The sequence below is a fragment of the Enoplosus armatus genome, chromosome 13 (genome assembly GCF_043641665.1).
Source record: "Enoplosus armatus isolate fEnoArm2 chromosome 13, fEnoArm2.hap1, whole genome shotgun sequence".
Taxonomy (NCBI): Eukaryota; Metazoa; Chordata; class Actinopteri; order Centrarchiformes; family Enoplosidae; genus Enoplosus; species Enoplosus armatus.
Window position 1 is genome coordinate 10,788,942 of NC_092192.1, and position 15,049 is coordinate 10,803,990.

Below are 15,049 nucleotides of genomic sequence, written 5' to 3' on the forward strand. Positions count from 1 at the left end.
CTACACTGGTAACAGAACATTAAATAAGGTGGTAAGCAGGCAGTCACCAATAAAACCTCATGTTCATAGTCTTTATAGACACTTCAAAATGGAGAACAGGGAAATATTATAATTGTGCAGAATGTTGCACCTAGGCTGTAAAAATGAATGTGAAAATAATCTTTCTATGTTCTTTCTATGTCTTATTTGTTCCCATGGTTAAGATGAAAGCCAGACTTACAAATGACCAAATTCACTCAAAGTAAAATCACCACATGCACTTCAAACAAAAGTCACAGGTGGAAATGTAGAAAAAGAAAAGAAAAGAAAAATAATTATAGATATTTCATATTAATAAATTAAACAAGAATGTGGACATTTGAAGCTGCAATTTCCCCAAAATCCTTCTCAAAATCAAATTCCAACGTCTATTCAACTTCTACCAGTGTGTGCTTGACACTACGAGGCTAACTTAATGACCACAGGTGTTTTCAGTCGGACCACTTTTGAACAACCAATCAGGAGAAACCCCGGCTCACCATGTGGGTATAAAACCCGCAGGTGAGAAAGCTCTGCATTTTGTTGCTGCTGAGTCTTCCCACTGCGTCTGCTTAACGTGAGATAACGATGGCATCTGCAGGTCTTCAGATCTTGGGCATCTTTCTGGCGACGATCGGCTTCCTGGGAGACATCATCATCTGCGCTCTGCCCATGTGGAAGGTGTCGGCTTTCATCGGGAACAACATTGTGACGGCGCAGACCTTCTGGGAGGGCTTGTGGATGAACTGCGTGATGCAGAGCACTGGACAGATGCAGTGCAAGGTCTACGACTCCATGCTGGCTCTGCCCCGTGACTTGCAGGCGGCACGGGCCCTGGTTGTGATCTCCATCCTGGTTGTCTTCATGGGAATCCTGCTTGCCGTCGCAGGAGGGAAATGCACCAACTGCATTGAAGATGATGTGGCCAAGAGCAAGGTAGCTATCACTGCGGGGGTGTTCTTCATCGTCGGTGGTATCCTGTGCCTGATCCCGGTGTCCTGGTCCGCCAACGCGGTGATCAGGAACTTCTACAACCCCATTATGAGCGACGCACAGAGGCGGGAGCTCGGAGCGTCGCTGTTCATCGGTTGGGGGTCAGCGGGACTCCTGCTGATAGGAGGGGCACTTCTCTGCTGTCAGTGTCAGCAGCGTAAGGATAATGGATACTCAGTCAAATATTCAGCCCCACGCTCAGCAGCCAGTGCAGGAGCCTATGTTTAAAATGCCTGACGGGGTTTTTAGGGTCTTTAATGTATGATTTCAAGGTGTTTTACTGATTTTAATAAATTAAATTTTCATATGATTACTGGGTTTTCTTGTTTTGTGGGGGGGGGGGGGGTGCATACTATTTTCAGTAAAGCCAAAGGTTTTAAGATGGCGGTTCAGTCTTGACAAAGCCTTAATTCTTTTAATTTAACCTAGTTGGTATGGGTGCCTCCAACTTTCTTACTAGGGTTGCCGTAAAGTTTACTTCACTTTTTTTTTTTTTTTTTTTTTTAAATGAACTTTACAAATGCACACATCTATCAGTAACGTACAATTTCCCTCCGGGGATCAATAAAGTATTTCTGATAACTACTTTGCAGCTCATTTATGCTTTCAAAACGTTTAAGCAAGTTACTTTAGGCCAGTGACGGTTGTGTGAAACACATGCAGTAGGTCTTTCAGTCATTTAGACCTGTAGGAAAAATGGACATTGCTGGTGTCATATTTTAGTGTTTCAGTGAAGTAGCATGCCCAACACAAGACCCTATCTGAAATTCTGAAATTTCCTGACATGTCTGTCTCCTGTGGAAAAGAACAAAATGTTGCAAAAAACAGCACCTCATCATAAAGCTGACCAAGTTGGCAGCCTGACGTAGAAGAGGTGAGGAAATCTTATTACTGACAAACTATTTGCAAACAAAGCAAAAATATTGTGGCAATTGGGGGGGGGAAATGAAAGTCATATGTGCTGAAATGAAGGGGAAAGAGGAATTGTTACATTCTGACTAAAACCCATTTGCTTCACAAACTGCTTGCTCAACACTTAAAACTTCAGAAATCAGGCACACTAAGCTTTACCAAAATGTTTTTTCCCCCACTTTTTCTATTTCACTTCAGCACTAAAGCAGACTAAAAATGATAATTTTGTTCAGTTAGTCTGGTTCTTTAATGGCAGTGTCCCACCATGGACAACACAAGAAACGGAAGCAATAAAATGGCATTCAGGTATCATTCATTTTACTATTTACACCTGTGTATGTAAAAAAAGGCCTATTGTACTCAAATTGTCTGGCCTGGCACTGTGGCTGCAGACAACACATTCACTGTAGCTGCACAGAATCTTATTTAAAGCTGAGGAAACATTGTCGAATCGTGCAATAAAATCCTGTCAAAATCTCTCATGAAGCAGATTGAACTTTAGAAATGAAAGTTTGACACACGTCTAGCAAATCTCGACCTTCAATCCAAAAAGTAGACAATTTTGATTGATGATTTACCATCTTTTCTGGTTCTATTATTTGTAACAATCTAAAACTTTTAGACTTCTCATAGTATCCCAAACTAAATTTGGATTGGCTCTTTTTGTAGTGTTCTGATTTTTGATTGACTTCTGGTTTTTACCACGTATACAGTAGGTAGTGTTTTGATGAAAATGAACTAATTTCTAGGGTTCAGTCTTGGTTATAATCCAGCTGACTGTGAATGAGTCTGCGCGTTTGCAGGTTTGGTTTTACAACTGACAACTCTGACAACAGTTGTAGCTTTGAAGAACTCCAGGAAATACAGACTTGTGTCAAATCATCAAGAAACAAGTATAATAATGTACTGGTAGGTGGAGTTTGTTACCAATGGACAGAGCCAGGCTAGCTGTTTCACTTTGTTCCAGCCTTTATGCTAAGCTAAGCTAACTGGCCTGTAGTTTTATATTTACCGTATAGACATGAGAGTGGTATCGATCTTCTCATCTAACTCTCTGCAAGAAAGCATTTTTCCCAAAATGTAAATTTCAACAATTCACTCCAGTTTTCATAAAGTTAGGGACAGGCAGAAGATCTGATTCATCTGCAGTATATTTCTCAAACCAGGACACTTCTGGAAATATCTTCTACTCTTCTAGTTTCTTTTCATTGTCAGTGCATGGTTTTAAACTCTGCTACTCTTTCCTCGCATGTGTCAGTGTTTTGTCTCTAAAGTGTTTTTCCCTCAAGCTCTGTACAGGTAGGATGCTTTTTTTAGAAACTGTCAGAAAGTTCATGTGTTCATGTGATAAGTCATATCAGGTTTACAATGATTCTTATATAAAGTTTGACCTGAACTTATATGAAAGCTTGCATTTTCTGGAAATGCTTGAAATGAGTGCTTCAATTTGTGACCAAAGCCTTTTGTTTTGGGTCACAAAGTAGTTTTTCGTGCATGGTCGCCTCTGTTAACATCTTTCTCCTCCTACTTATTCATAGTGAGCAGGAATCAGGACAAGCAGGAAACCTGATCCACAAACTAGCAGAGTCCCCTCCCTGTTGCTCTTACCTCCCGCACCTGCAGCGCAAAACCATGAAACAAAACACAACCAGCAGCTTTTACAGCCGAGTGAATCCTTATGCTAAAAATGATCTTCAGCTCAACTGAAGGTGGATTTTCTTGCTGTCTTTGATTTTGTGGCAAACTTTAACACCTGCCCTGGATTTTTCTTTTTTTTGGCAAAATGCGGACTCAGCTCGTTGGTGTGTGTTTGGCAATCATCGGCTTTCTTGGCACCATCCTTATCTGCGGACTGCCCATGTGGAAGGTGACGGCCTTTGTTGGGGCAAACATCGTCACTGCTCAGGTCTTCTGGGAAGGTTTATGGATGAATTGTGTGATCCAGAGCACGGGGCACTCGCAGTGTAAGGCCTACGACTCCGTTCTGGCTTTACCACAGGAACTGCAGGCTTCCAGGGCTCTGATCTGTGTCTCCATCGCTGTCAGCGTTGTGGCCATCGGGCTCACTGTTGTCGGGGCCCGCTGCACCAACTTCTATCGTGACGATTGGCTGACCAAAGCTAATGTCGGCACGGCTGGAGGTGTGGTGTTCATATTGGCAGGGCTCCTGTGTATTATTCCTGTCAGCTGGTCGGCTCACAGCATCATCACAGGTTTCTACAACCCCTTGGCCACCGAGGGGAGGAGGGGAGAGCTGGGGGCCTCCATATATGTGGGATGGGCGTCTGGAGCCCTGCTCATCATTGGAGGAGGGGTGTTGTGTAGCACCTACAGATGCTGAGAACGAGGAGAAGAGAGAGTGGAAGACATGATGCCATTTATCAAATACGTACTTAGTTGAAAAAGCACAGTAATGAGTTGGACTTTCTTTGTTTCAGTCTTTGATTAAAGCTGCTTTTTCAACCTTAGTTAATTGCACTATGCTGACATTTTAGAACAAATCATTTCGAAATCTGTGTAAAATATTTTAACGTGTAGCATGTTGAAGTGTACAGTAAATTGCATGCCCGGGGCGTGCAGTGTTTGTGAAGTGAAGAATGAAAAAATGAAGTCTTGTTGAGCTAATAGTTGTATAATGTGATGTTACAGGACGTTTAATGTGGAGATCCGAATTCATGTGAAATGTTTTAGTATGTATAACACAAATGATGAATGCTGCAAGACTTATCAGTTTTGACTTTTAAAGAGCTTTGATGTCATGTTTAATCGTAAAGAGTAGGAACCTGAAACAGAAGGCAAAAGGCAAATAAGTCAGCTAAATAGAAAGTTATAATTACTCTTTATCACAGTAAAAGAAGATGAATTGTACTAAAATGTCTCAGTTCACTGGTAGAGGTTTGTTTTCCTTAGTATCAAGTAATTGAGCTACATGTTTGCTAAGTTGTTCAGTTGTTGGTCATGCTCTGCAATGTCAAGTGGAGGAAGCTATGAATGTTTGTATCTTAACAAACCAATAAATTCACCTTGTATATTTGTATTTTTGTCCAGAAGTTCTGTATTCTTTCTTTTACACTTTTATTCTAACATCTGCAAATTTTTAGGCTATGCCAAGTTAAAAGAAGTTGCTTGGATAAAAAAAGAGGATTCCCTCCAGAGATATATGAAGCCCCAAACATCTTACTTTGAGAACCTCAGTGCTCTACATTCACCATTTCAGTGTGTATAAAAGCCTGAAAAACTTGATTTGGCTCTAGCTCAGAGGTGTTTGAATACTCTCTGAATATTTACAGACAGCTCACAAGCTGTCTCTTTCTGAACCACATTTGCATATCTCTGTTGATCTTTGTCATCTGACTCCTTAACATAACAGCAAAACATTACAGCTGAAGAAAGCAACTTACTCTCTATTTCAACAGAGACAAGACAAGAGAAATGCAATGTTTTCCCTCTGAAAAGCTGCTAAGAAATATCAAGATTACAACTTTTTCCAGCTTCACGGTGGATATTTTTGGTGAATTAGTTTGTTGTAGCTCTGTTTTTAGTTTACTGCTGCATAACTGCACATTTTTATAAATGGGGGGGCATGGCAGGCAGATCGGGGGCCTGGCACTGGTTCTCATGGGTGTTTTAGGATTGTGTTTGGCGTGTGGACTGCCAATGTGGCGTGAGACATCTTTTGTGGGAGCAAATGTTGTGACTGCTCAATCGGTAAGTTAATATACATCACAGAGAAATTCATTTCACATACCACATGTTAAATTTGATCATCTAATTTGTTGTATTCATTTGACAACAAAAACACCTCACAGACTTTCTGAAGTTGCATGAAAATGAGGGACTAAGAACCTGCAAAGCACATGATGTAGATTTATGTGTGTCACAGTATAATGCTGGATTACATTGAAATGATAACCCTAACCTTCACTTTGACTTACAAAATGCAACACCAAAAAATAAAATATCAAAGACGAATAAAATGGAATTTGGACTTCTGCATCAACACAGATCATAACTGAGACTCACAAACATCAAAACTTAATCAAATTCCCTCTGTCTCTGTTTCAGGTGTGGGATGGTCTGTGGTTACACTGCATCCTTCAGGCCACAGGTCAGATGCAGTGCAAGAGACACACAACATCCATCACTTTGACCCCTGACATCCAGGCTGGACGTGTGCTCACATTGCTCTCCATCCTCGCCGGCCTCCTGGGCTTCATTGTCACCCTCCTCGGAGGAGGCGTAGCCAACTGTAGTGGAGCTCCACCTGACCCCTTAGAGCCTCCGACCTCTTCTGCCACCAGAAAGAAGGTGCTGAAGTTGTATTCATATTGTACAGACTGGGTGGTTTAGGGCTCTGTGAGGAAACACTAACAATATACTGTATATTGTAGCAAGGAATTTATTTCAGTTTTTAATTTGACTGTCCTCTAAACAATGAAAATGGAAGGCAGGACTCGATTAATCTCCTAGGGATGGGGAAATGTGGGCTATTGATCCTGTATATTAGTTAGTTTGTGGTAACTTGAATAAACACACATTTATCTTGGAGCATGGACTATGTAGGAATGATATCAAATTAAATAATAAAGGTGTGTTTAGATTTTGACACGTCCTTCTGCAAGACAGAGCCTCAAAATTAAGTAAAAATGCAGTGAGCCACATTAAGATTTAAGATTGAATTAAGTTAACAAATCTCTATTAGTTCACAGTTAAGAATAAAAACAATAATCATTTGGTGATGGAAATTTGATACTGAAATCCAAATTAAAGCAGAGACAGAAAGAGAAACTTTTTAGTGTTGTTTCACTTCTTTTGAGAACTCTTTTCTACACACCTTTGAAGCACATTGAGTCTACGCCTGTTATATGAAATGTACAATATAAATAGACTTGACTTTGACCTTTGAAATACCTTTAAATAAGGTATTCCAGTTGCTTCAAGTGGTTTGTTCTTGAGGTGTGGAAGTTAAATTACACACATATTTTCTTTACTTTTGATGGTAAAACGAAGAAGTAGCTGACTCTAGAGGGTCACTGCATGGAAGGTTCAAAGTTCGACGATTAGTTTGCAGTGCCACATACATATGTGTGTATGCCAGAACCTTGCATGATAGCTCGCTGCCATCGGTGTGTGAATGGGTGGAAGAAAATATTTGGATAAAAGCGTTAATTAAAAAATGCAGCCATATATATATCTGTATGTATAAAATCACTTTGTTTATCCTTTTCTAGGTGTGTCTTCTGGGAGGAGCTCTGTGTGTCCTGTCTGGCATCCTGTGCCTGGTTTCAGTCAGCTGGTCAGCAGGAACAACTATCTCAGTCTACAATGACCCCTTGGTGACTGCGGCCCTGAAGAGAGAAGTGGGCTCCTCTATCTACATAGGCTGGGCCTCCTCCGTGCTGCTCCTGCTCGGCGGTGCTCTGATCTGCTTCATTTGTGGGGAGAAGGAGAGACCTCCACCTTCCTACTACTCCTACATGCCGTACAGCACCAACACGCAGCTCAGTTCATCCCGCATGGCCACTCTGAGGTCTGATGATGTGAGATCAAACAGTTCGAGGATGTTTGACCGTCCTGCGGCAAGTAGGATGGTAGAGCACGTAGCCCAAGTGCATGATCACAACTCCCTGAATAAAGCTCAGAGTGGGGTTGGGCTGTATAATCAGGAGACACAAGCAGGATCGGAGCAGGGGATGTTCGGCCGTAATCCGTCAAACAGATCAGGGACACCAGACAAGGGGAGGGGCTTATTCATGGGAATGAAGCCAAATCTGGTGCGTGATGTTCCCAGCAGAGCCACAGCAGTGCAGAGTGAATATTATTACAATATGCCCTAAATTTGGGTGGGTGGATCTGCATGGATCATTGTTCTGTGAATGACTGAACACAGGAACTGTGGTGACTGATTTTGTCTGTTTACATGTTAATTAATGCTCACTTTCTCAATGCTTTCTTTGGACAAGTCAATAAAGTTTAATATCATTGGTATCATTACTCTTGATATCTGAGCTTACGAGCCTGCCAGTGGACCAGTCACTACAAACTCATGCTGTGCAGCCAAACATTGTTCAAACCCACAAAACTTTATTTCTAATTCTAGTGGTGCTCCCAAAGTGTTCAAATATGTTAGATGCACAAGTCTAGAATATTTCCATGGAAAGGTGCAGACACAAAAGCACATTATAAACACTATGAACTTCAATGAAGAACCACAACAAAATGATCCACAACATATAATATACTCACACTGTGAAATTATTATCATTGAAATTATTTTAACAACTTTAAAGCTACTTAAATCTGTATTTTAAGTGTTAATTTCAGGAGTTGCTCTGTTTTTCAACACACATTTTATCAAGTAGAGTCAATAGGTTTCCCATGTCCTTTTATATTTATCAATATGAGGAACATGCACACATTTTGAAGATACATTTTTTTTTTCTTTGGCAGAATATTATCTATTCCTTATATATTGTTGATGTTGTGATAAATGCAGATTTAGGACAGTATGTGTAGCATGTTTTTTCTGAGTTATGCATACAAATCAAGGCAAATGTAATATACAAATATTTGCTGTTGTGATAGAGCCATTTTTTATTTTAGGAATCAAAGAAAATCACAACCATGTAAGAAAGAAGAAATAGCCATCATGATCATAATAACTGTTTTATTTCAGATTCACAGCACTGTCTTTAAATGCAGGACTGAGGAAAAGATTACATCCTCACTTCATATTCTTGTTCATGTAGAAAAACTCTATTTTAATACAATGACTCATCTGAATCGACTACAGCTTTCCTCAAGTGCCACAACATTAGTAAAGTACTAATGTTTCAGATTTGTGTACAAGGACAGTTACCTGTTGAGCGAATATCTGCTGCAACACAGTGAACGCTGACCACATCACACAGGTGGTGTTGTGTGGAGCTGACCTCCCTCTGCTGGGTGAAGGGCAAGAGGGATTTTCCCTGCATGGATGTTGTCATGTGTGCATTCAAACACCTACATGCGCTGCTCGTATCGATTGGCAGCGTGATGACTCTGGAAGTGATGTGTTCTGTCTGGGGACCATTTCAAAGCTATTAATCTTTGCCAGAACAGAAGAGTGCATTTACATTCACTGTGAATGACTGTCACATGTTTCAGTGATACTGTAAGAATTTTGATTTCTTAAGAGGAACTTCTTTTTGATTAAATTTTGTATTCAAAAGTTACTTTAATAATTGACTTTCATGTTAATAAATCACAACTGGATGGTCTCATGGGTTTCCTTTTGAAATGAATCACAATGTAGTTGAAACTGACACTGAAATTGAGGTTGCTACAGTGCGTGGACATTTTTGAGTGTTGATCACTTGGTAAGTCCCTCTTTGCATAATTTGTACCCTCCAAGCAAATGCTGCACTGTCGTCATTATTGGCGAATGATTTCAAATTTCTTTTTAAATGAGTGTTGATGACAAACATAGTTTTTCTGTGTGCTGTATTTCTGTGATTGTGTCCTTATAGGGGCCTCTGTGTGCATCTCTGAAACTCTGCTGTCTTTTCTACTGGTGTTGAGAAGCATCTGGTCAAGTGAGATTTCTTCACAAACCAGGTTCAGCTTAGCGGTAACGCCGGGAAACTCCTCCTCTGGCTTCTCCTTTGACAACGAAACCTGCAACTTAGGAAACATGCTGTCAACTTCTCCTCTAAGTGGGCAATAAAAAACACTTCCCGCTCTTTTGTCTCTGTCACTAGTAAATTACTGCAGCTCTCAGCAACACACCGTCTTACCTCTTTGAAGAGATCGACAGAGCCTCAGCATGGTGTCCGCTGGAAAACAGATTCTGGGTTTGGCCCTGGCCATCATCGGCTTTCTGGGGAGCATCATCATCTGTGCTCTCCCCACCTGGAAAGTCACAGCCTTCATTGGTGCCAACATCGTCACCGCTCAGGTGATCTGGGAGGGTTTGTGGATGAACTGTGTGACCCAGAGTACAGGCCAGATGCAGTGCAAAGTCTATGACTCTCTCCTGGCCTTACCTCAAGACCTGCAGGCTGCCAGAGCACTCGTCGTCATGGCCATCATCACTGGCGTCTTTGGAATCCTTCTTGGCGTGGTCGGGGGCAAATGCACCAACTTTGTGGAGGACGAAAGGCAAAAGAGCAAAGTGGCCATTGCGTCTGGAGTCATCTTCATCATCGCAGGCCTCCTGGTGCTAATCCCCGTCTGCTGGACCGCCAACACCACCATCCGTGATTTCTACAACCCTATCATGACCAACGCTCAGAGGAGGGAGCTGGGGGCCTCGCTCTACATCGGCTGGGGCTGCGCGGGGCTGCTGTTGCTGGGTGGGGGCCTCCTCTGTAGCTCTTGTCCCCCCAGAGATGAGAACAACTATGATGTGAAGTACGCCAAGGCTCGCTCTATGGAGAGCAGCAAGGCCTACGTTTAGATCTTCAGCAGGAAGAAGAACTGGGACAGTCTGTTGGGAAGAGATAAGACAAAGAGTTAATGAAAGTTTCAACTTCTGTTTGTCCCACGAAGATGCAGAATGAGAACGATTATGTCCATAACGTGGTTAAAGTATACAGGAGCTTTTGCAGTATGAGTGTGTAACTTAAGCATATGTTTTAGTCTTAGAAATAGATAGAAATATCCATAGAATCATATATGTTGTGAAATGTGCAGGTTTTTTTTGTTTTCTACATGTGAACATATGTAATGTTTTTGTATTTTACCCCATTACAGACACTTTTACACACGTTTTCCTTATGTGTTTTATATATGTTAGTCACACATCCTCACACACTCTATGACGTGTTAAAAACTGCAATACATGAAACTCTGTGAAATCTGCCTGTGTAGTTATTGTTTGTGTCTAAGCCTGATATTTTGGCTACTCTTTGTCAATCAAACTAGTTGAATATTGATGATGTGATTGATTCATATAAGCTGTTAAAATAACATTTTCTTCTGCTTTTGTTTGATTGATGTTTTCACTGTATTATTGCATTCCATTAAAATGTAGGTCGTTTGTAAGACAAATATTTGTGTGTATGTTTCTCGCGAGTTTTTTTTCCATCTCGTCACTGCGTTTTTTGTTTTTTTCAAAGGGAAGAACAGTTACAGTGATGACAAGTGCCAGAAAACTCGCTGAGCAGTGGATCTGGTTCTTCAAGCGTTCATGAAAAAATCCTTTCGAACAGGTTGAGTGACAATGTGCCCTTCCTGCCAAAGAAACACTGCTAAATAAACAAAGAGACTGAGCCATAACTGTGTTTGTGTGTATTGTTTCAGTTTGAATGTGTGTATGAAGTATTCCCTCTTTTTATCCTATAAGACTGATCAGATTTGTAAACTTTTGCATTAGAAGAAGAAATAAATAATGACAATAAATGACAAAATTAATAAAACATAAAAAACACTGCCACACTCAACTGACTGTGTGTTTGCAGGTTGTTGTTCCACTGATAACAATGATGACTGATTTAATGATTAAATAAAGTAAAATTAATTATGTCCTCTAAAGCACAGTAAAGAGAGTAAAGCGCATACAATTATGTGAAAATGAAAATTCAGTTTGTCATAATGTTCTGGGGGAAAAAGGAATACACACACAAAGTATCCCTCTGAACTTTACAAGGACAGCAAGATTAAAGATTATTTTGAGCCTGATTAAAAGGTTAGGGAGTGTGTGTGTGTGTGTGTGTGTGTGTGTACTGCTTGTGTGTGGGGAGGGGTTTTTGCATGTTTCAAACAGGTTTTTCTGCGCAGTAGCCGTTGCAAGAATGAAACTGGTTTTCTCCCAGGAGATTTTGTTTCACATCATTCTCCTTTGTTTCACGAATACATTCTGCATGCACGCATTACTCACATTCACAAATACATTGCCAGAGGATGTGTACACACATACACACTGACACATGCATTAATGCATTAACTCAATCAAATCAAAGATGATTCAGAAAGATGGTGTGTGACAGAATAAAGACAACGATGTAGCGCCTCATGAGTGTGCATCTTATAAACAAGTTTAAGGCCTATCATCCTGCCTGCTTTACCCAAAGCTTAATGTTTCCAAAATAATCTTGTCAGACAAAGTTAATGAGGGAGGGAATAGATGATGTCATGGTTTCACAGCTACCTCTCTCTCTCTCCCTCTCTGTTTTTCTGTCAAACCTCCTCCCCTTTCTTTTTCCTATAGTAGGTGTGGTGCATCTCCACCTGACCAGTAGCACACAGGCAGCCGCTCAGGTGACAGAAAAGAAAGAGCACTCTCAGGTAGAGACATAAAGAGAGAGCAGACAGAGAGAGAGAGAGAGAGAGAGAGAGAGAGAGAGAGAGAGAGAGAGGGGGGAGGAGAGGACAGCAGTTAGGGACACAAAGGAGGAGGGGGAGACAGAGGGAGAGTAGGCTGTAAACAAATGAACTGAGGCTGAGACACACCTGGAGTCAAGTAAAAGCTACAGGAGGCTGGACGGACAACTGAAAGATTCAGTGGGATAGATACTTCACAAACAACTGAAGAAACGCACAAAAATAGAGGCTAATAAAAACGGCAACATCACACGTTGAGAAAGACTGACACAGAAAAGCTCACAGAAAGATACAAAAGAAGAGAAGAGAGACCAGAGACTTCAGGAGTGAAAGCAAAAGAAGCTCCACAGCACTTCAGAGATCTTCCCTCCACCTCGGCATCATGGCCTCCATGGGGATGCAGATGCTGGCCAGCGCCCTGTGCCTCCTGGGTTGGGCAGGCGTCATCATCAGCTGCATACTACCCATGTGGCGGGTCACGGCCTTCGTGGGCAGCACCATCGTCACCTCCCAGACCATCTGGGAGGGCATTTGGATGACCTGTGTGGTCCAGAGCACAGGGCAGATCCAATGTAAACCTTATGAGTCTCTCCTTGCTCTCACCGCTGACCTGCAGGCCGCCAGGGCTCTCACCGTCCTCGCCATCACTACAGGCGCCGTGGGCCTCATTCTTGCCTTCATTGGAGGGAAGTGCACTCGCTTTTTGGATGAAGAAGGAGGCGGGGTTAAGGGCAAGGTGGCTGTAGCAGCAGGGGCAGTGTTGATTGCCACAGGGCTGCTGTGTTTGATTCCCACATCGTGGGCGGCCGGAGCCGTGGTGAGGAAGTTCTACAGCGCCTCCATAGATGCTCAACGGAGGGAGATCGGAGCCTGTCTCTACATCGGCTGGGGAGCATCCATCCTGCTCATTCTGGGAGGTGGTTTGTTCATCAGCTCAGCATGCCCCCTCAAAGCCCACGACGCAGATAAGAGCCCCTCTGTTCGCTACCTGGTGGTCCGCTCCACCAACGGGTCCAACCAGCCAGGTTCTCATCGCAGCAGAGCACCACCAGCAAAGTCTCAGCCGTTTCCCAGGTCTCAAAGCTACGAGGGAGCCTCAACAAAGCCTCAGCTGTACACAAGGCCTCCCTGGGAGGACGGGCCTGCGCAGGGCTCAGGGCAGGAGTCAGAAAGCTTGTGGGCACCATCAACAAAGTCTCAGATGAAAAGGCCGGAGTCGACAAAATCCGAACACAGCGATGTGCCATCTACAAAGTCTCAGCTGAAACGAGCAGAAATGGAGGATAATTTATCAGTCAAGAGTGAAAATGATGCATCCTCAAATCCAACGAGAACATACCTATAACATGGGCACACACACACACACACACATATACATACTTAAGTTACACACACACAACACAGACGTTTTACAAACAAAAGAGTTATTTTGAAGTATTAGTTTACTTAGTTTGTGATTGTTTACTGATGAAAAGTAGTTCATGAAGTCTGCACTGTATTTAATTATAGTTATCTTTGTACTCCACTCCACCATGTTGTTTTGATCAAGAACAGAAGGAAAACAGTCTGGACTATGTTCACCAATATGAAGGAGATCAGCAGTTATTTTATTTGAGCTAAAACTGAACTTGTACAGAAACCAACCAAGTACAGAAACAAACTAAATCCAGGTACAAGTGAAGTATGCTATTGTTGTCTTCTTTTTCAAAAAATTAACTCCTTTAATTGAACATCGTTGGCATCCATTTTGACTTGTTAATGTGACAGTGGCATCGACTTTTGTTTCTCACTGTTTAAATGCACTGAATGAGGATGAATCTGTGCGCATTACGAAATTTACCTCAGACTCTTCAGCTTGTTTGTTTCTGCTGGACATACAGCAACCTGAATGCAACATGAGTGATGCAGCAGCTACACATTTTAGCCTATTTTCCATCATTACTTTGAATTGATAGCATTACAATTTTGTGTTCATTTGGTGATTTGATGGCCATGAAAACATTTTACACTTTATTGTGTTGCTGCAAAACTGAACAGAGGTTTCTGTAAAGATTTTGATTTATCTTTTTGTCACAACTGTGAAATGCCAATATTATGTTTATTTTATTTGGACAGATATTATTGACAGATATTTGTATGTTTACTTTTCAATAAATTTCTGTAATTTGCATCAAGCAAGTCATAGCCTTTTTTCACTTATCTAAATGTATTAAACATGTCAGACATGAGCTGAAAAGAGCACTTCTTTACAGCATCCCCCTGGACTTTCAGTCCTCTTCCTGGCCATTAAAATCCACAGGACAAACTGGTTTGACAGAGAGTGTGGTTACAGCGCAGGTGTGCAGTGTTAGAGGAGGGAGGCACAATGTGTTTGCAGAGGATTCAAACTTAGTTTCAGTGAATCATGTTTATGGAACATGTGTTTTGGGTTTTGGCTGTGCTTATTCAAATGTACAGTAGCATCATTGTCTAGTCATAATATAATGCTGTCCAAAATGCAAAATACAAGTTTTACTTTAGAGAAGACTTTGTGTTATGGATAGATACATGACTTTAAACCTGTACAGTTGTATTTACAAAACTGTAAGTACATGAATACATAAATAAGGAAGAAACTACAAAAATAGTTGATTAGTTGTTGAAATGAGTAGGTGATACAAGAATAAAACAACAATGAAGTAAGCCAAAACAATGAAAAAATAGATTAGACACATATGAAAACTAGAAAAAACATTCACTCTAATTGCAACACGATGATGTGAAACGTGTTTTCAGTAAAACACGGCAGGTGATATCACTGGATGGATGCCTCATCCAGAGTGGC

At 41.5% G+C, this 15,049-nt stretch overlaps 4 protein-coding genes across 4 annotated transcripts; all 4 read left to right on the forward strand.

Moving 5' to 3' along the window:
• Positions 1-606: 606 nt before the first annotated feature.
• LOC139294824 (claudin-like protein ZF-A89) lies at positions 607-4,958 on the forward strand. The gene is made up of 2 exons (XM_070916759.1): positions 607-1,084; positions 3,690-4,958. Exons 1-2 carry the CDS (start codon positions 607-609, stop codon positions 4,262-4,264), a joined length of 1,053 nt encoding a protein of 350 aa, XP_070772860.1. The 3' UTR covers positions 4,265-4,958.
• A 538-nt stretch (positions 4,959-5,496) lies between these two features.
• On the forward strand, positions 5,497-7,760 carry LOC139295446 (claudin-4-like). Its single transcript, XM_070917640.1, has 4 exons — positions 5,497-5,631; positions 5,989-6,242; positions 6,968-6,974; positions 7,155-7,760. Exons 1-4 carry the CDS (start codon positions 5,497-5,499, stop codon positions 7,758-7,760), a joined length of 1,002 nt encoding a protein of 333 aa, XP_070773741.1.
• Positions 7,761-9,726: 1,966 nt separating this feature from the next.
• On the forward strand, positions 9,727-11,181 carry LOC139294827 (claudin-4-like). Its single transcript, XM_070916761.1, has one exon. The coding sequence runs from the start codon at positions 9,728-9,730 to the stop codon at positions 10,358-10,360; it is 633 nt and encodes a 210-aa protein (XP_070772862.1). The 5' UTR covers position 9,727; the 3' UTR covers positions 10,361-11,181.
• Positions 11,182-12,317: 1,136 nt separating this feature from the next.
• LOC139294825 (claudin-4-like) lies at positions 12,318-14,331 on the forward strand. Its single transcript, XM_070916760.1, has one exon. It carries the CDS (start codon positions 12,608-12,610, stop codon positions 13,568-13,570), a length of 963 nt encoding a protein of 320 aa, XP_070772861.1. The 5' UTR covers positions 12,318-12,607; the 3' UTR covers positions 13,571-14,331.
• The last annotated feature ends 718 nt before the right edge of the window (positions 14,332-15,049 follow it).